This window comes from Hippocampus guttulatus, chromosome 2 (genome assembly GCF_054856545.1).
Source record: "Hippocampus guttulatus isolate MCC_2025c chromosome 2, RoL_Hgut_1.0, whole genome shotgun sequence".
In the NCBI taxonomy this organism is placed as follows: Eukaryota; Metazoa; Chordata; class Actinopteri; order Syngnathiformes; family Syngnathidae; genus Hippocampus; species Hippocampus guttulatus.
In genome coordinates this window covers 16,057,720-16,078,795 of record NC_141262.1, presented here as the reverse complement: position 1 = coordinate 16,078,795, position 21,076 = coordinate 16,057,720, and the positions used below count along the sequence as shown (strand labels likewise).

Here is a 21,076-nt window from a genome sequence, read left to right as displayed (position 1 = left end):
ACGATTTAACAAACGCACATATCGTTTGCATGTTTTTGAAACTCTTTTCGTCCCCGATGGTAGAAACCAAATTAGTGGTTGCAACAACAAATAATCAGTCTCACACGACGAACTTTAAATGCAGAATACATACAGGTGTCAAGAATAACTGGTACAAGCGGATGTATTTACTCAACTGCAATAAAATTCACTGACATACATTTGTGTGTGTGGGAGGGAGGGGGATCATACCTCCCCGGCCCCACTTTGATTCTGAAACATAAGAGTGAACATTGAAATTGCCTGAGAGTGCTGGAGGGGCCACAGGGAACTGAAAGAATTCAGACCCGGTGCGGAATTAGCAACGTTTCTGCTCAGCAACTAAATTCAGCACCTCTCTATGATTTTTAATGTTCCTCTACAGCTATGGTAAAGTGTCTTACAAATTTACAAACCACAGAGAACAGTTTTGTTAACAAGCCTGGCAAACTTGAATGAATGAAAATAAATAAATCAACAAAATATATCAAATGAGACTCCCAAAGCGTGTAAAATAAAACCCTCCACTTAGCTCTCAGATACTGTGGGTGTGTCCCCTAAATGTGTTGAAAACATTCCGTGCTCAACTCTTACCTGTCATCACAATGCATTCCTGAACAAAGGCATGTCCTCAGTTTATGGTGTGAGTCACAGGCTGAATAAGAGGTGCTCTGCTGCTTAGATTAATAAACAGTTCTCATTTTCTCAATTGTCTCTGTTATGTGGACCCACACCAACACACAAAACCGAGTGATGCGGTGATGTAAATTTGCCAATGCCAGCCCTGGGCTAGCTAGCAGAGAAGTAACACAGGTACCGGTCTTCAAAAGTTCTCAGCAAAAGATAAAAAATAAAAAAAATAAAAAAGACATAAGAACAATAAAGACTCAAAGTAAAGCATTACAGATTCCTAAAAAGAACCCTACTTATGATTATAATTTTCAAATAGTCGATAGGAGTAAATGCAAATCAAGTTGTACCTTAACTATTGCTCTACCCAACAAGATGGCAATGGATGTGCAACAGTACATCCAAATGAAAACCCACACATTAAAAACAAGCTTAACACTGATTTTATTAAGCAAGTTGCAACAATTCAAACTTCACAGAAGGTGGGCTGCAGTTTTGGGCAGTGCATTTCAGTGTTTTTGGTCAAATATGTCAACATCTGTTCTGCTGATGCGTTTCCACTTATCCCCAGTTTAGTGACCAGGTCAAAATGGTGTGGTTTACAGCTGAACGTGCACCTTTAGGGTTGGAAATGCATCATCCTTCCACAATTCGACGAAGTACATTGCCCAGGCTCCCCTTGGCCATCTGTAGAGGCGTTTTCTCCTCCTTGTTTTCAATGTAAATGCTGGCTCCATGTTCAACCAACAACTTTGCTGCTTCAACACGCTCCTCGTCACACGCCAGGTGGCTGGTTCAACAAAATTGCAAGCAAAATAATTGCAAATATAAATATGCCTTTTAGTCATTTCACACTTCCACATTGTTCGCTCTAAGTATCAAATAATTTAAATCATGTTATTATGGTACAGTGGTTTCAAACCATTGCTCCATACATACAGTGCTGTGTTGCCCTGCGAGTCTTGGATGTTGGTCGAGGCACTCTGTTTGAGAAGCAGCTGGATCAGGCGATAGTTGCCCTTGGCGGACGCTCTATGCAGTGGAGTGGAATCAAGTTTGTCTGTGGCATTTGGGTCTGCTCCATTTTCAAGCAATAGCAGTGCAATCTATGGGAAAGAGAAGCCCGACATTGAAAGAAGCCTACTTCTCTTTGTTTTTCTACTTAGTTCACATTATATGTTCTTTTAAAGCGGCGGTGTCAAACTCATTTTTGCCGTGGGTAACGTCATAGTTACAGGAGAGTTGATATGTCTGTTAACCCATATAAATGTATGATTGCCTTGTATTAATTATCACATATCCAGAACAAATTGATGGATAACTAGTTTTGAACTCAGAAGCCAGTAAATAGTTAGTTCTTCAACTATTTTCAGTTTATTTTAAAACAGAGATTGGTAACAAAAAATGCTTACAATATCTCATCTCTCGGCATTGTTCAAAGTGAAGATAATATGCAAGAAACATAAAGTCGGCATGCATGATTTGCCCGAAAGGGCCACATAAAATGGGTCAATTCCCTCTGAGGCTCCACTTAGTCCTCGGCACCTCCAGTAGCATCTGGTCTGAAGACCTGAGGCACTGGGCAGGTGCGTAGCGGTGGAGGAGCTCAGAGAGGTTAGCTGGAGAAAGGACATTTAAAGATTTGATTACAAATAGAAGTATGTTAAAATGGATTCCAAAATGTACTGGGAGCCTGTGAAGAGAAGCCACTATTGGGGTGATGTGCTCCCTCTTACAAGCTCCAGTTAGGAGGCGAACAGCAGCATTTTAGACCAACCGGAGACATTCAAGTTGTCGGCTGGGACAAAATCCAGCAACCCCCTCGGCCCTTTTCAAGATAAGAGGTGTTGCAAATGGATGGATGGATGGATTTTTCTGCCTTCTTGGAGCTAAATCAACAACTCACAATTTAAAATTGTATAAAAATATTTTGACTTAAGCATTTACAGCCTGTCTTCGTTAGTGATTGGCATTGCTCAAAAAAGAAATTTCTTAAAAATATGTATCTCTTTTTCTGACATTTATGTGTTGCTGCAGTCTTCATTTTGTCTTAGTTAGGAAGCAAAGTTCCTTTGCTCACACCCAAACTGATGAGGTTTCATCCAGGATGTCTTCTCATGAGCACACCAGAACTTAGTAGGTTAGCTCAAATGATTAAAAAAATTGTATACTTACATTAAATGTCCACTACAGTGGACCCAAATGACTAGGCTGGGTCTCGGCTACACCAAACAAAAAAATATAGAGATGGAGAATAGTCATTTCTATTAGAAAGTTACCTCATATTTGTCCTTGGAGGCAGCATAATGTAGAGGAGTGCATCCATTTTGATTTACAGAGTTGAGCTGAGCCCCTTTAGATATTAGTGCTCTGACAATGTCTTCTCTACCTGCAGACGATGCAATGTGAAGAGGGGTCCATGCAGCCTGGAAATAACACATTACATTAATAACGGCTCTCATTTTGAGTTCCCCGATTCAACAAGCAATAATTTCCCTTGCTTTTTCCCTCTATTTAAGTACCTCTGTTGCACATTAAATGAAGGTCAATAACTGAAATTAAAATAATTTCAGATTTACACCCCACAGTGGTGACTGCAATCAGCACACCGCAAGATTCATGTTTGTTTTCGAGCATATCAATGAAAAATAAATTCTTAAAATTAAAATGCATTTATATGCATAGAATACAGAGCAGTTATTCAATGTGAAACAAACATATATATATATGCATCATAACCGCAGTGATGCTTTTGGATCACTTTCTTAAGTATACTGTACTGTATATCCATCCACTTTTTTATACAGTACCACCAGTCCTCATTCGGGGCACAGCTGGGGGAATGGTGGAGCACAAACTCGAGTGGTCTCCAGCCAATAATCAATATATTTATATATACTTACTACATTGTTTTTACTTTGTAAGTAAAAAGAGGAACTAAAGGGTGTCCCATAAGTCTCCATACACAGGAGAAAAAATACATTCCATATATACATGGTTCTAACATTTATTTCTTTATATTTCAGATAACCCAGAGAATGCATTTGAATAAAGAGCAACGAATTGAAATCATCCTGATGGGTGGTTCGGCAAGCAGTCGTATGGCTCGTGTCAAGAAATGTTTATTTTTCCTATGTATGGAGATTTATGGGAAACCCTGCATATACTGAAATTTACCTAATATGCACTCAGCCTAAAATGATCGGTGCTCGAAATAACCTCTGCCACTCGATATTGTTATTCTTTGTATTGTAAGCGTGTTTGTTGGTGAAACTCGAGATTGTGTTTGACCAGAACGTGTGCTGCCATCTATTGTCATTATTTTAGTGGCAAAACAGTTGAAAGGCTGGAAGAGTGGTTCTTCGTTCTAAATGTACTGTTCTGTGTTTTAATCCATACATCATCTTGCAGGTTCACTTCAACTCCCAGGTCAAGTAGAAAAGAAACAATGTTGGTATGGCCAGCCGAACAAGCCCAGTGAAGGGCAGTTCTGTGATCCTGAAATCAGAGAAATGTGCAAAATGAATGGTTTAGCTGTGCTGTCATCGCGTAAACAAAACAACTTGCTGGGTCGTGCGTTCTTACCTGGTCCGTTTTGCAGGCAAGGGTTTTATCTGATAAAATGCACTCTTTTAGTTTCTCAAACTGACCCAAATATGCTAAATTACACACGTCAACGTTTGATACAGACCCCTCCATTCTAATATATACTTAAACAAGCACCAAAATGTATTCTGAAAAACAGAATGCATACAAGTGCACACTTTGGTGGATTTGAAACACGGGGAATGACTCAGGAAATTATGACTTCTACTTCCGCATAAAACCAGCGAACCAGTCACAATAAAACTCAACGCGAGACCTCTACAATCTGTGCCACTGAAATACTGTATATTTTTGATGGATATACAAATAAATATGAATATAAGTAATAAACAAATAGATGAAAAATTCTGTAACAATTAAAGTGGACAACCATATTGCATGTAACCCACATTGAATTAATTTTGGTAGGTCAAGCTACTTTTGCAGGAAGTAAAACAAGGATCGATGGCACAGCATAGTGGAGATTGAAGACAAGCTAATTGAAATAATACAATCAGCAATACTGGATTAAATTTATCTAACGAACTCTCCAGTGTCGTCCCGAAGCATTGCAGACATTACCAATGGCAGCAACGTTGGTAAGGTATAGTTGAACATTTTTTTAGTCGACAGACACCACAATGTAGTTAGCCTCTTGCTCGTTTTTTTTTGACGTGCACGTGGGTAGAAACAGCAATACCAATTTGCCGTTAAACCGTTTTGCATTCCCGCAGGATTTCAGGACCCATGCGGACCAGTCGTGCAGATATTCGGAGGAGTTCGTCAACATTTACTACGACTGCATGGATAAGAAAAGAAGAGTGAGTAGCCGTTAAATTGGAATGTCTTGTCTTCATCTTGAGACGTGTACAACGCTTAATGTGGGTGGAAAAAAGCTTAACGTCGCTTAATGTCCGAAAAATGCCATATATCATCACAAAAATTCACATGCACATCTCTCAACTTCCCCCTCTTTCTAAAATTGACCTCTAAACTTTCAAATGCACTTGTCCATCTCATAAATTCCATGTTTCAATATGCTTTGCACAACGTAATGTTTTACAACAAGGAGCTGAACCATAAAATACTCCAAAGTTGGTTAAACCATGAAGTGATCAAGGAAAGAAAGTCTTCCACTTATTTGTCTTTCTGTGACTCTTTCAGTCTCCATATGTCATCGTTGCAACCCGCTGATAACCTCTAAGGAACTATCAACTCTGTGGCCACTTAACCTCCGAGAACATCCTAGTGTTGTTTTGTGTCGAAGTGCATTGAAACGGGAAATTTAATGGTCCATTCATGGATCAAATATTTGTGAATTTTGCCATTGAACTCGTTTGTTTGAGAACAGCAAGTTGTGCAAAACCCTTTTACTCTTATTTGGCATTAGTTGGCCTTGGATGATCTTTACACCACTGGGTACTCTCATTCTATCATCACGGAATATCAAACTGCACTGTTTTCTGATGTCTCGCTACTTTTGTGTCTCAGAACCTCACCAGACTCTACTTGGATAAGGCAACCTTGGTGTGGAATGGAAACACTGTGTCCGGACTAGATGCGCTGGGAGAGTTCTTTGAGGCCCTGCCTTCCAGCGAGTTCCAAGTCCAGACACTGGATTGTCAACCGGTTCACGGTTCGTGGCACCCCGAGAGGCCAAATGCTAATATGATGGGGACCAGATGTGACCAAAAGGGTTTCTGGCTTTGGATGACCGTTAAGATGATTGTGCACAGACTTGTATGTACTGTATACATATCTGTGTATATACTTTATCTATATTATACAAATCACGACAAAAACCACGTCAGTTGTTTTGATTCCGAGATGTTACACAAGTCACGTTCTGTAAATTATTTCAACATTTTTGTGAAATGGATCAATTTGTATCTATATTATACAAATCACGACAAAAACCACATCAGTTGTATTGATTCCGAGATGTTACACAAGTCACGTTCGGTAAATTATTTCAACATTTTTGTGAAATGGATCAATTTGACATTTAAGGCCTTATTCGAAGATTCAATGCATTTAAGACTGTTTAAGGGTCCATCCACAGGAACTTGAACATTTTACACTGATGCCCCAATTTTTCCTTCCCCCAAGAGCATTGCCAGCTGCATCAGCTGATTAAAAACAAACAAACATGGCCTTACGGCCAGACTCAGGATGCCCTTTGTAATACAGATTCAAATTCCAAGATCTTGATCAAAAGCTCACCTTTGTCTCCCTTGCCTCACAGATCAAGCAACCCAAGGTCAGATGACTTTACTTGTGGTGACCGGCGGAACAGTCAAGTTTGAAGGGAACAAGCAGCGTTTCTACAACCAGAACTTTCTTTTAACGGCTCAGGCGTCACCGAACAACGACCAGCCAGTGTGGAAGATTGCTAGTGATTGTTTTCGTTTTCAAGACTGGAACAGCTGAGTGTCCTCAGATTTCTTTTTATTTTTATATATATACACAGTTCAATGTTTCATATGAAAGGTTTTATTTTCAGGAAAAGCTTGAACAATAAGGCCTATGATCAGAATGGAGTGGTTTGTGTACAGTATACAAACATGTTCATGAAAATACATACAAAACACTCAATGACATGGTAAGTTTCCCCTTTATAAAGGCTAAAAATGTGGCTGCTGCCACCAGGCATGTTTTTTTTTAACCATCTATCTTGAACAAAATAAGCTGCTCGGCATGTGCTGTAAGTGCAAGCAAACCATTTTTGGCAGTGTCCAAAAATAAAACATCTGCTCCTGGTGTTCCTGAGTCATTTATGGTTACACATTTGGTCTTTTTTCAGCATCAATTGACATAAATAGCATGAAAAAAATTTTGCCAGAATAAATTAAGTCCAGGTCGTCAAGCATCTCTCTGGATAGGAGTGTTAAGTGACCTAATGCTTCATGTAAACTTCTAGCATGGCCATAGAAACACCTGACTGCTTGTTACCAAGACGCCACACAATTCCGCTACAGACTGAAGGCACAGTAACATCAGTACTCCTACTACAAAAGAGCATCGCTTTCATTAATAGTTCATTGACCTTAACATAGCACAGCATTATCAACACATGGAGAGGTGATATTTTGTAAGGGTGACAAAGTTACTTCCCTGGTCATTTGTAACCATCCTTCCTCCTTTTAACATGCCAGTGGCACGGGGGGATCAAAAACTGTAATTTCCCTGTTCAGCCCATTTTCATTTGTGTGCCTCTGGAACACAGACAGCAAAGAAACCCACACACTTCACAGGAAAACTACAGGCAAAAAAGTGGTCAAGCTGAAATAAAGCCTCTTGGCAGAAAATGTGACTGTTATTTGCCCCCATACATTCTCTCGATGTGGTGGCGATAGTGGTTCTTAAGCTCTTTCCGCTTCAACTTAAACGCGTCTGTCACAAGACCCATCTCAGGCGTCCACGGCTCCGGGCTCAGATGGACCTTCGCAGGAATTTCAAAGCGCTGCAGTTTAACTACAAGGATGGGAGGGAAACAATTTCAATTATATGGCGTGAAAAATAAAATACAAAAAAGGTAAAACAGGTGAGGATGGATTTGTCTTATAACAATGAGATCCTACTTTTAGCAGCAACGTCCTTGATCTCCCTCAAGACCACCTCCTCCATGTCGGCATGTATGCAGATTTCCTCCCAATCTGTGACCAGTCCTCTCTGCTTGGCCAGTTCCATCAGCCGCTTCTGGTTGGGAACCACAAAGCTGATCACGTAGTTCTGGTCACTGAAGGGGAAGATAATGAAGACAGGGTAATTAACTGCATGCACACTAATCCAAATAAATTAGCAGTAGTAAAGGGAGATGGAAGTTGCCAAACGAAAGTCGCACAAACCATTTTTAGCCAGTGAGCCAGTCCTTGTCAAAGGGGAACATAAAGTACTAGATTAAAATGTAGCTGCAGTTCCACAACAGTAGGTGGCAGTGGCATTTATTTCAGGTAAATTGAATCACTTCAAATCTTTTGTGATAAGACTACAAAAACATTAAAGGTGTTCTTTATCAGTTAATCTCTTTTGCTGCCTTTATTGTTATTAAAGACACAATGTTATGCAGAGGTGTACTTAATTTCTCAAATTATACTATAGTTGGGGGTACGGAAAATGTTTTCTTCTTCCTAGGCGGGGCGTAACAGAAAAAAATTGGGAAGCACTGAAATAAGCAGAGGTGAAAGTACCAACACAGGATGTGGTAGTCTTATCAGTGGAAGATTCCTGATGTAAAAATGTAAATGAAGGGCATTTGCGGTTTAAACTGGTCCTGACGTCAGAGTTTTCAAACTGAGCCAAGTATTAAGTGGTCACGTTGTCACATGCCAATCCCCCTTACAAGTATTCATCATTTATACTTTGAATGTGTTTTGTTTATGTCCTACAAGTGTGTCACACTTGCACTTACTGTAATTATGACATTCCTAAGTTTCTAATAGCACGCAATGTATCAGGTGTCCCCAATGTATCAGGTGTCCCAAAATTCTGGACACAAAGGTAGTTGATGGCAAAGTGTGGAATCATATTGATTGGTTGATTGGTTCAGAGTACCCTATCAAGTTACTGTGCTATCCGGTAGCGTGCAGTCACTTGTACAGTAACAGTATTGGATTGAAGACTCCTCATGCATGTCAGATTTTGTATCGTGTCTCATTTGAATGACACTACTGCCACCTACTGGTAACTTGTCCTCGCTAATAGGAAAAATGCTCTTCCCCTCTTATTTCCTGTGCAATGACCACATCTGGCTTTAGCTTTTGCAACAAAAGCAACACTTTGGTCTTGAAATAGAACACAAGCCAGTCCTCATGTACTTTGTCGATACGCTTGCAAGAATTGAGACAGTGGTATCATGTGACTCACCTGTTTGCGTAAACACAGATGTTGTCTATGAGGGAGCTGTTCTTCAGGGCCGACTCCACCTTACCGAGAGACACGTATTCCCCTGCTTGCAGTTTGACCAGGTCTTTCTTACGGTCTGGGGATTTTTTTTTTTTTTTTAAATGTACTGATTTTTTCGGCATTGGCTGCCGTTTATTTTTGTGATGACACCCACCTACTATTTGTAGACAGCCATCTGGATGAACCTCGCCAACATCTCCAGTGCAAAACCATCTCTGACCATTTTCGTCCATAAAAAAGTCCTCATCCTTACTCTCGTACTTGAAGTAACCCATGGTCACATTTGGGCCGCCAATCAGGACCTCTCCTCTGGGGTTCGGTTTATCTTTGCTGGTGTAGCCGCCTGATTCAAAGAACCAAATGAAGAAGCACAAAAATGTATTAACACCGCAACTGACGGTTGTTTTGGTGGAATGTGAGACAAGAGGGAACAAGTCTGTTAAATACACATACCTTCAGCCCAGTCCCGCAGTCTCAACTCACAGCAAATAAGTGGCGCTCCGACACGGCCGGTGCTTCTATCTGCAACTGTATGACAGAACAATAAAAATGAGAAAATCATCCCCTCCTGCCGATTTTGAGCATGTGTCCACTGATCGCAGTCCATTTTTTGATGCTTGGTGTATTTCTACAGAGAGAGTGCAAAAGTCATGAATGTTAATGTGCTTGGAGGGTTTTTGATCCCCAAGTGAAGTATAACTTTGTAGACATGCCCTTGTTTGCAATCAGACATGTTGTAATTCTTCATTAGGTTTGCACACATTTCAGAGGAACATTCGTCCATTCCTCTTCAACTGTTAATTGCAAACTCCAAGCTTCTTCTACCTCTACAAATAATCAACATCCCGTGTCAAATTCAAGGCCCGGGAGCCTGATCCAGCCCACTAATCATATTCGGTGGCCCAGCCCCACTAAAGTAAATAGAATATGTCTACCGGTACTTCATGTTACTTGCTAAAGAACATCAGTTCTGAAACTGCACTCCTTCTTCACTTTTTACAAACAACACAAAATATCTCAAAGATTTAAATTAAAAAAAAAGGTGTATACTTAACATTTGGTTGTCAACATTCTCCATAGCTTCCGATTTCTCATTTAATTTGTTGTTAAAAGAAAATGCAATGCACATCCCACAAAGGAAATGAGCTGGGCGCCAATGTTCAACAGGATTACAGTTTAAAAGACAGGTGAGGCCATGCTTTAAATTTCGTGTCAGTATCATGTGCCACTCCACCACTCGTTTTTAGCGTTTGGGCAAAGATCTCAAATCTGGTCTCATTTGACCACATCACCCAAATTTTTGACATAATTCAATTCAAGTTTTCATTTGCACACTTTAGACAGAGACGTGCCTGGTGCATGTGCCACTTCAAACAGGGGGACCTTAACGGTACAGCAGGATTTTATTACATTACAGCGTATAACCAAGTGTCTTTAATTGCTGACTATGTTACCAACGACCTTTAGGACATTAACAAGATCCACCCATGTAGTTCCGGGCTGATCTCTCACTTTTCTCGATTATTCTTATTCCGTGTGCGGGAAGTGCAGGGCCAAGGGCAATTGGTTACTTTGTATTCTTATATTCAGAAGATCAACTTCACAGAGTAGGATCTATCTGAATCCAAATTTCCCCAAATCCCTTGGCACCTTGGCGTTTCCAGTAGTTGGAATGTGGTCAGGTTCTTCTCCAAAAAGAGTGTGGCTAGCTTGCGTGCCTCCAAGGTAATGTCAACTGTTTTGTGGGTTTCTTGTTTCTCTCGAGCAAATGACAATTTACATATTTTATGACCAGTATTTCTTGGAGTCTGTTTCTCAGTGTTAAAATATGCTCGTAGTATTCATTTATTTGTAATGAAGGAGATCAAAGAATTATCCTCCCCACTGTACATACTAATTTCCTTTGTTGTAGTCTTCACACAATAGAGTTTTGACAAAATCTCTGTCCAGTCACCCGTGAAGCACAACTTCAAAGGCTGGGGCGGGATAAAGAACCCCCTGGTCCCATTATAATAGATTTACATTCATGCATACAACATAAAATGGTAACATTACTGAGATTAGAGAGCCTGTTTAACGCTTGAAAGTGTGTTATTTATATTTACAGTATGAATATGTGAGTATTGTATGCATTCCTTTCATAAATTTCCTGTGCCGATTGGCTAGAATATCACGACACTAGACTTGAATACACAAATGCTGATAAGCAGTCAGTAGCTTCACCACAGTATTGTTTTTCCCAGACCCAGCCAAAAAATCGTGTGCAGCCAGAGCCCAAACACAATGCATCTGATCAGTGCTGGAGTGGCCTTACCCTCAGTGATGGTGCCTGCTCCACAGGTTTCAGTGAGGCCATAGCCTTGGCCCACGGGACAGCAGAAGCACACATTCATGAACCGCTGTGTAGCTGGGGACAAAGGAGCTCCTCCTGACAGCATCAACCGCACTCGCCCGCCCAGCAGCTTCCTCACTTTGTCGAACAACAGGCTGCACAACAGGCTCTTCATCATTTGAAGAAGTTCAACCAGCTGCTCTACTTTTAACGCTGCGAGTGGCAACATGAGAATGTTTGTTCGAAAGCCACAGACGGTCCTTACGCATTGCAGAGCGGTGCATCGTAGCCTCTCTTGATCTGCTTCAGTTTGTATTGGTACCCCATGTTGAACACCATCTTCTGAACAAAGCTCATCTCCTGCACTTTGTTCATCACATTCTTGTTTATGCGATCCAAAATTTCCTATTTGGTGGGGCAAAATAAGACATGATGAGCTAAAAGCAGGGGGAATGCAACAAAAAGTGACAAGAGGAAAAAAATTAACGATTCTTACAGGCACAGCTGCCATCAGCGTGGGTTTCAGCACAGTGGTGTCACCACTGCTTCCTCTCTTGATTTTTGAGGACTAGAAGATCAAGAACAGATGATCACATCCACTAAGCCAACGACACTTTGGGTCAACATGCAAAATTGACTTGAAATAGGGCTATGCGGGACGTTTACCTGATCGGACAGCGTGTGTGGGGAAGAGTAACCTATTGGACATCCGTATGTGACACAGCTGATCTCCGCAGTCATCTCCAGAACGTGAGCCAGAGGCAGGTAGCCAATGTAAATATCCTTTGGGCTGTGGGAGAAAAAATAGAAGGTGAGAGCCTGCAGCTGTGTACTGTGTAGTCACATCGCGTGTTATGGTTGGAACATTTAAAAGCACAGTTGGTTTGTATGAACTACTTCCTTTTTTTTTCTTTTTGTGACATTGCTCTTTCCCATTATTAAGTTATTGGTATTTTATGCATTTGTGAAATAAGAGATGAGAGACTTAGTATTTCCAGAGTAATGTCTTATTGTTGCAACTCAAGCTATTATAGAATTTGTGAAAACCGCAGCACCGACAAATTTTAATTATGCAATCATAAATATCGGGTATATGTACAGCATGTTACCTAAAATTCAAATGTGTTAAACTTTTATTTCTTGCAAGCTGATAAAGCAATCCAACTCATCACTGACTGCGAGGACGTCACAGTGGATTTCAAACAATGTGCCTCTCTACTCTATCTCCAGACTGTGATTTCCAAATTCGATGAAAAATTTACTTCCAACTGAAAAAAGAAATTTGAACCACTAAGCCAACAGTCCAATTCCTTTTCTCCACAGCCCAGGAAAGACGCTTCCGTCTCTGATTCGGGAGGGGCTTGACATGATAACATGTCAAAGATGATTCATTGATTCATGGTTGCTCTTGATGAGCCAATTCCATCCTCAGTCCACAGCTCCTCACCATGTAAAGCCCTCCCACATTCTTGAATTGATATTGCCCGGCAATCCTCCCAAGGCTGCAGTTATCCCTTTTGCTGGTGGGCCTTTACTTTCTATGATCATGCTTGTAATAAGCACTTTGTGGAAAAACAGCTTCGTCAGTAATGACCTTGTGGAGTGTGTCAATGGACACCTTTCCTGAGTCTGTGTAGCCTACTGACCGAGACTGAGACCAGGAAACCTTTGCAGACGTTTCAAGTCGATTAGCTGATGAGGGTGTGACGCCATGACTTTACAATAAACCTTCTCACAATATTCCCATTTTTCTGAGACGCTGAATTTGGGGTTTTCCTTAGCTGCAAACCATAATCATCAACTTGAAGAAAATAAAATACTCGGAACTTTACAGTAAAGCTATTCCTCTGCTGTGTTTTGTGACATCCGCCTTTTTCAGTTTCAAGCCAATAGATAAAACATTTAATCATGCCAACATGCTCGAAATATCCCCCCCCAAAAAAAAATTAAACAACATTTTCATATGATTGCTAAAAATTATACAGACCGCCAGTAACATAAAACCTGCCTTTTTTTTTTATCAAACAAGGGCGTCTTCAGGCATTATCAGTGGTAGATGACAGTATTATTCAACTTCGCTTTTTTCTTTCTAATCACACATTCCACCATTTCTTTGGCAGCTGGGAAGCACATACAGCGTTGACAGCACTTGAGAGGTTCTTTTTGAAAATATGTAATCGAAAAAATATGCAGTGCAGTTTTGCATTCTCAATGGGAGACCGGTCTAGGCTGCAGGCAAGCGAGTCTGTTACCCGCACTCTGATACTATAACGAAGCAACGCTGTTGTTACATGTGCAGAATGTGATTTGGCACTGTCTTGCTGAAGCAAGCAGGTGTGTCCATGAAGAAAGACTGTGCTTGTATGACAGCATGTGTTTCTCCAAAGCATGTATATAACGTTAAGCAATAATGGTGCCTTCACAGATGTGTAAGTTATCCATGTCATTGCCACCAACACAGCCAAATATCATCAGACGCTGGCTTTTCAACTTTGCGTCCGTAACAGTCCCGATGGTTCTTTTTCTTTTTTTGGCTCTGAGGACACAATGTCCACAATTTCCAAAAATACTTTGAAACGTGGACTTGTCAAACCACAGAACACTTTTCCAGTTTGCATCAGTCCGTCTTCCATGAGCTCGGGCACAGAGAAGTCGGTGGCGTTTCTGGGTGTTGTTGATAAATGGCTTTTGATTTGCATAGTAGAGTTTGAAGTTGCAATTACGAAGGTGGCGTTAAACTGTATTTACTGGAAAAAGGGTTTCTGAAGTGATCCTGTGGCCTTGTGGTGATATCCTTTACACATTGATGTTGGTTTTTGATGCGTTGCCGCCTGAGGGATCGAAGGTCACGGCCATTGAGTGTTGGTTTTCGGGCCTCGCTGCTTACAAGCAGTGATTTCTCCAGATTCTCTGAACCTTTTTGATGATATTATGGACCGTAGATGATGAAATCCCTGAATTCCTTGTCAACTGTACATTGATGAACATTGTCTTTAAACTGTTTTGACTATTTTCTCATGCAGTTATTTTCTTATGAATGACTGAGCAATTCAGGGAAGCTCATGCCATACCCAATCATGGCACTTTCAGTCTTTTTTGAAACGTGTTGCAGCCATAAAATTCGAAATGAATGATTGTTTGCAAAGTCATACATTTACAGCTCAAGTTTGAACTGCTTTTGTAAATATTCAAACGTACCCAAGTCCTGGGATGCGCTCACATTGCCCCGTCATTCCTGCAATCAAATTACTGTGGATAATCATGACTCCTTTGGGACGCCCAGTGGATCCGCTGGTGTACATGACCACAGCCAGGTCCGACGGCTGCGGTTTCACAAGTTCCTTTCCTGCTGCAAAACACAACAGAAAAATGATTGCAATTATTGTGCATTACAATTACTGTTTCTTTCTGCTCATTCCTGACAGTGCCCTCGGACGTCATCATACCATGTGATAAACACAAATTTGCGAAAGTAAATCTGGCTGGAGATACCCAATCTTAAAAAGTTAAAACTGAAGATAATATTTAAAGAATAGACAATTATAAAAGTGCAACTCGACTGAGTACTGCTCGACTGAGGTGTGACGATCAGCTGTGACCAAAATTGACCTAATGGAATCAACACCAAACAGTATTGTTGAAACTCTAAACACGACACGCAACCCGAAACACAATGGAACTTTGGAGAAGCATTGTTGCTGCTAACAAAAGATTATGAGGGGCAATTAAGCGGGAAATGTTTGCGGCCAAGGACTCTGAAATTCCGGACGGAAAAACCAAGTAAAGTAACAGTGATCAGAGCACGTACAATGTTTCAACAAAAGAACAAGGAAGATGCGTGAGGTGACACTCAAACGTCATTGCATTGTGTGCAAGCTTGGTGGTTTCATGTGTTCCGTGTCATTTCTGGTATGTGCCACTTAAAAAATACTTTCTGCGGCAAAGCACATTCCTAGATAAATTATTTCAAATTTTCTCCAATCGTTAGCTGTTAATTAATTATTAGGGCTGCGTGATATGACTGAAAAGTGTATCACGACACAAGTATGAAATATTGGTCGATATAGATATATAAAACAGGTCAAATACACTACACTTAAGAACTCGGCCAACAGTATTTTAATTTTGGCAAGTGCCAAAAGATACTCTTGGTGCGCATGCGTCTTTTGAATTTCAGTACCACGTGATTGGGTGTGACGTGGTGGATCATGTGATCTCTGCTGGAAAGCACAGAGACGAATAAATTTGAAGCTGCTGAGGAGGAAAAAAAACACCTCAAACTGGGTATGATAATTTCTCTCGGTACGGTACTGTCTGTACATGCTCCAAGGTGTGACTGCAGGACACGCACCATTTTCCGGGAGCGCACCCAGATTTTGCACTTCTTGCATGCTGTGGATAGATAGTCTTGCTGGGAAGCCCTCTGTGGTCATTTTCTTCTTGTTCACATAGATTATATGTTTCAGTTTTGGGATATTTGGAAGCACATTCTGGATAAACAAGAGCAAAAACAGGGTGTCAAAATGCCTGCATAGGTTTATTGCTCCGAAACTGCTGACGCCTCTACAAATAAGAGACCGCAACTTCTCTATAAACTTGGTTTCATGGCTTGTGTACAGTGAAAACATTTGCATAAAATACTGATAACAGGGAGTGATAACTGGAAAAATAAATCACCAGGGAAATTACAAATGCAGTGAGAAAGGATGTCAGCAACCAGAAATGGCAAAGGAAGAAAGTCTTGAGGACTTCATGGTGGTTACTGAATATTATAGAAACCCACAAAGCATGGAAATGAAGGCAGTAAAGGACAAAGCATTGATTCACTTTAAACATCAGCGCAACTACACAGTCTGTTGATTGGAGTTGTAATAGGCCCAGCCAGTGGTGGAGGAACTACTATACATGCACCAGTTCTTAACTGCTGCAAGCGGTGGCTCAATTTAAGATCACTGCATATAGCCCTCTTTAATTTGCTTTGGGGTGGTTCAATATCAGGCTTCCGCAGAGCTTGCTGATAATCTGATCATTAGAATCAGGTGTGGTGCAACAAGGAGAGATGGGAAAAGATGCAGGATAGCGTCTCTCCAGGGCTGGGATTGCCCACCCCTGAGCAAAGGTGTCAAACTCCAGTCCTCGAGGGCCACCATTTTGCATGTTTTCCATCTTTCCCTATTGCAACACACCTGATTCTAATGAACAGGATCGATATCAGGCTTCTGCAGAACTCACTGATGAATCATGTGTGTTGCAAAAGGACGAGATGGAAAACATGCAGGAAAGCGGCCCCTGAGGACCGGACTTTGACACCTATGGGCCATAGAGCATTGTCATGTGCCACATTTTCAGTCTGTATGTAATACATTATATATGCACACAAGGCACTCAGGGTGTATTTTACCAAAGCGGACATACCACTTGATAGAAAGATTGCTATTGTTAATAATGGTGTAGTTTGTGTGTTATTTTTGGTAGGAACTCTTTCCCTAAGGGGGATTGATTTTGTTTTTTTTAGCGTCAATTATGTGAGACCCATTGTCTATTAGAACAACCACTATTTGAATGTGTAGAGGAAGTTGAGAAATTGCAAAGCTGATGGTAATCATGTGTTACAAGGGATAAAAACTTACTTTTAGTTTGGTCTCTAGCAGCTCCACACTGGTTACAAGATGTGAAACTCCAGTTTCATTCAGTCCAAACTCAATTGCCTCCTCTCCCAATGTTGCATAGAATGTCACCACTGTTGAGAGAACATTTATTGACTGAATGTGTGCATGTTGCATTTTCCACAAAATTCACTGGAGACACACTGTAAATAATACACACATGGGAAATTATGCCTAAAGCATGTTTGGGCAGTTATCATCCACTCCGCTCTGGTCTCGCAGAAGATTGCAATGGTGCTTTTGGGTTGCTGTCCGAGAGCTGCCAATCCGCTGCCAAACTGACTGACCAGAGAGTCGATTTGATTGTAGGAGAGCCATTTGTAATCACCAAGGATCAGCTAGAAGGAGTCAAGATGCAAAACCAGAGCCTTTAGTCATCAAATACACAAAACCAATAAGGTAAGCCTCAAACAAATAAAAGACATCCGTACGAACTTTTTTAAAAACTTTGCCGTTGGGCTGTATCTCGTTTTCTTCGCTCAGGACTTCTCTGGTGCCAAGACATGGCAAATCTCCAAAGCGGTCCACAGCGAATGTGAACAACTTATCTAGAGTGTCCTTGCCAGGCAGGTCTTCCTTGGCCAGCTTGTCGAAGTGGTCCACGGAGCGGTAAGGTCCCTCCGCACAGCCTGTAGTGGAGCGGGCCTTGACCCGCTTAGACATAGTGTTCCTCTGGCCAGCCCCGGTGATGTAGTACCATGGTAGGAAGGAGATGACAGAGTAGAGCCACACCACAAGGTGGACAGGAAACAGGAGGAGAGATTGAACAGTATCTGACTGAAAACCCATACCGTTACAGAAGGATTATGTTGGGAGGAGGGGAAGGCAGAGTGGCAGCCCTGCTTCAGATGGGGAGCTGCTCTAAAAAAGGGTAGGGAAGAACACTATATGCCTTAGAGGCCCAGCAATGGCTTGATGTCCACTGTCCCTCAGATGCCAGAGTATTGAACTGAAAGAAAAGACAAAAGTCTGTTACAGAGCAAGTAAGGTGACATGCAGAGTTGAATTTTACACGACACCAAACCAAGAAAAGTCTAAATGCCCTTTGATGACACAGGAACTGAACTCTGAACTGTTAGGTTTAGGTAAGTGCAGTTACGTCAAGCATGTCAAGAGGACAGCGGCTGCTATCTGAGCACAAAACATAATAGGACGCAGGAACGTCTTGTGTCCGAAACATTTATTTCCTAGTGGTTCTGATGCAGCGCCAAGGGAGTTATCACAACCACCATCACGCATGATGTACAGTGTGTATAATCAACCATGCAAGACTTTTAACCCAGCATCAAAGGGATACAGCTTTGCTTTGTTTTTATTTTTGAAAGAATTAGCTAGCAATAAGATATCCTTTATTTATAAGACAACGGTGTCTACATTGTAAGCTGTTATCCAAGGTAGTGGTTTCACTGTTTAATAATTTGAGGTTTACTTTTCCTTTTACACAACAGTTACTGTTGCTGAAAAATACACTGCATCTGTGATGTCAATACATTTTGTCCTTGGAGTTGTGACTGTTTTGTTGATGCATAGAAACAGTGAATACGTCAATGATAGTTACAAGAATGTTAAAATGTTACTTTTAACATAATTTTGGTTTGACCGTGTGACTGATTATTTCTATTACAGTACATTATTTTCTAAGTTGCAGAATCCAACAAATTGGATGTCTACCAGTATCCCAAAACCAGGTGTGTTCAATCTTCAAGGTTCAACTGAAAAACCATAAAAATAGTCCTAATTTTACATTATGTAAATGACCAAAAAAAAATGAACAAGAGACAGTAGAGCATAAACACCTTTTGAAAAAAACCAAAGCTCCACAATGCAGAATGAATTTGAATAAACAAAGCTTTTTGAAACTGCAATGATTTGATTTTTTTTTATATTAAAAAGCATTACTGCACATCAAATCCATTAAAACCATGAGGGGCGCATGTCAGATTTTCAAAATCACACCTGAAAAAGAATCCTAATCAGTAGACAGGCGGTAAAGTTAAATTCAAGATTCTTTAAATACATTTGAAATTACATTTACAACCTACTTCCTTCTGTTCCATGTTGCCCAAGTTGCCACCACGCATAATGAAATGTGTCTAATCTTTTGACCCAACCAAAATCACATCGCTGTTCTTTAACAACGGAAACAATGCCAAATCATAAAACAAAATTCATAAAATCCTACTATTCATGTGTTAACGTTAATAGTAGGATTTCTGAAAGACTGATTTGACATTTTAATGCCTATTATAGCCTAATTTTTAGGTTCATGCATTCAATGCCTTTTAAGACTTTAGTCTCGTCTATACGTTTACAAAATTATTCATCTTACAACAGTTTTGAGGAAACCTCTTTTGGGCACTGTTCCAAAGGACCCAGGAAATTTGTGCAGTATAATTTAGAGTTCTATCCATCCAACATCCATTTTCAAATCCGCTTATCCTCATGATGCTACTCTTTGGCTTCACTGTCCATTCATAAGAAACAGTCAAATGATGTCAAAGTCTGAATGAGTGTGAAAGCTCAAACTCACAATGGCAAACATTCAGCAGTAACAGGCCACGTCATCTTTAAAAAGCCCAATTAAGAGTGACTCTATGCGATCAGGGAGCTGCTCGGCTAAGGTCTTAGCGTGGTCGTTTCGGGTCATTGCGACCATGTCGAAGTGTCTTTGAGCAAGATACTGAACCCCCAGTTGCTCCCGATGCTGCGTCATCAGTAGATGAATGGGGTAACAGTGTAAAGCTCGATGAGTACCCGAGGTAGAAAAGCGCTTTTTAAGTGACAGCGTAGCCCAACCAATCATTTGACGCAGGACTCACCCCACCCTGCGAAGGTCAAGCTCTCCTTCTCCTCCTCGCTGACCTCTCAGGTGAACCCGCTCATGACCGTGTTACATTAAAACTACAAAACTGCTACAGGGAGCCTGAATGTAAAAGTAAAAAAATAAAATAACCAACACAAAAACGTTCCTCCACAATCGCATGAGGACTACGATCTGAACTTAAAAAATAAAGACATCAAAGTGATGAAAGGACGGCGTTTTCCTGGAAGCCTTCAAGGGACGGCGTAACGTGACGCGGGTTATGGAAGGGACGGCGTAACGTGACGCAGGTTATGGAACGTCGGCTGACTAACGTCTATGAGGTGAATCACTCAATGTAGTTTTGACGCCAGAGATGCTAAACTACCTTCTTGTGACTTCATTATCAACCACTTACCACTCTTACCACATTTCCTGTTGACTTGCGCCACAATTAAAAAAGATTCAAACCCAACCTTATTTGTGGCATAATATGAACAAAAAAATCGGCTCAATAGGCTTCGTATTGATTGTCAAAGAATAGGAAGCAAAGAGGACAAAAGCCGCCGCTGTCAGTACGGCTTTGAGCAACCGTTGATGCCCGCCCTCCACAAACAACGGATATTGAGACCAGTTTGATCTAAACCTATTCAACACTTCCCTCTCCAATTAACCGCCATTTCAAGCTACAAACGGATAAAGTCGCTAATAGGATTATAGTGGGCAGCAAGCGAGTGATATCCAGCTTAATTGACAGGATGGCGCCATTCTTACCTTGGACAGCGTGAAGCCGGCTAGTCGTGACTCGAGTCTCCATTCCAAATGACCGACAGTTACCTCTTCGAAGGACTCACGAACCCGGAACCACTACGTCATCTGATTCCATTTCTCTCGACCAATGAGCAGGAGAAATCGTCTTAACCCTCTCATCCAACAACACCCCGAGTCCTTCCAGCATCCACTCCCCCTTGTATTACGTGTCCTATGATGCCTTGCGTCTTCGCGCACGCGCACACACCCCCACACACCCACGTACGCGCACGCGCACACACACGCACACAGTCGGTGGGCCCTGATCAAGTAGTTTGCGCTTCGTCACCGTCATTCAAGTTTGATTTGAAAAAATAGCCATACAAATAA

General features: G+C 41.1%; 3 protein-coding genes across 7 annotated transcripts; 1 reads left to right on the top strand and 2 right to left on the bottom strand.

Annotated features, from left to right (window-relative positions):
* Positions 1-1,075: 1,075 nt before the first annotated feature.
* psmd10 (proteasome 26S subunit, non-ATPase 10) lies at positions 1,076-4,440 on the bottom strand. The gene is made up of 5 exons (XM_086139103.1): positions 4,234-4,440; positions 4,048-4,146; positions 2,928-3,074; positions 1,588-1,754; positions 1,076-1,438 (listed from the first exon to the last, which is right to left on the bottom strand). The coding sequence occupies exons 1-5, from the start codon at positions 4,345-4,347 to the stop codon at positions 1,285-1,287; spliced, it is 681 nt and encodes a 226-aa protein (XP_085995229.1). The 5' UTR covers positions 4,348-4,440; the 3' UTR covers positions 1,076-1,284.
* A 242-nt stretch (positions 4,441-4,682) lies between these two features.
* Positions 4,683-6,995, top strand: nxt2 (nuclear transport factor 2-like export factor 2). 2 transcript variants are annotated; one of them, XM_086139082.1, is made up of 4 exons: positions 4,683-4,832; positions 4,968-5,054; positions 5,725-5,869; positions 6,479-6,995. In XM_086139082.1, the coding sequence occupies exons 1-4, from the start codon at positions 4,818-4,820 to the stop codon at positions 6,661-6,663; spliced, it is 432 nt and encodes a 143-aa protein (XP_085995208.1). In that variant the 5' UTR covers positions 4,683-4,817; the 3' UTR covers positions 6,664-6,995. The 2 variants fall into 2 exon arrangements, with proteins under 2 accessions (XP_085995208.1, XP_085995217.1); XM_086139091.1 differs by having other exon boundaries at positions 5,725-5,973; positions 6,479-6,651.
* acsl4a (acyl-CoA synthetase long chain family member 4a) lies at positions 6,704-20,844 on the bottom strand. Of its 4 annotated transcripts, XM_086139068.1 has the most exons (16): positions 20,711-20,844; positions 17,928-18,085; positions 17,572-17,808; positions 17,297-17,474; positions 17,101-17,210; positions 15,822-15,960; positions 14,669-14,819; positions 12,137-12,260; positions 11,967-12,038; positions 11,736-11,875; positions 11,453-11,625; positions 9,592-9,666; positions 9,293-9,481; positions 9,100-9,214; positions 7,815-7,972; positions 6,704-7,707 (listed from the first exon to the last, which is right to left on the bottom strand). In XM_086139068.1, exons 3-16 carry the CDS (start codon positions 17,797-17,799, stop codon positions 7,550-7,552), a joined length of 2,010 nt encoding a protein of 669 aa, XP_085995194.1. In that variant the 5' UTR covers positions 17,800-17,808; positions 17,928-18,085; positions 20,711-20,844; the 3' UTR covers positions 6,704-7,549. The 4 variants fall into 4 exon arrangements, with proteins under 4 accessions (XP_085995194.1, XP_085995169.1, XP_085995185.1 ...); XM_086139043.1 differs by having other exon boundaries at positions 17,572-18,085; XM_086139059.1 differs by having other exon boundaries at positions 14,669-14,816; positions 17,572-18,085.
* Positions 20,845-21,076: the final 232 nt, after the last annotated feature.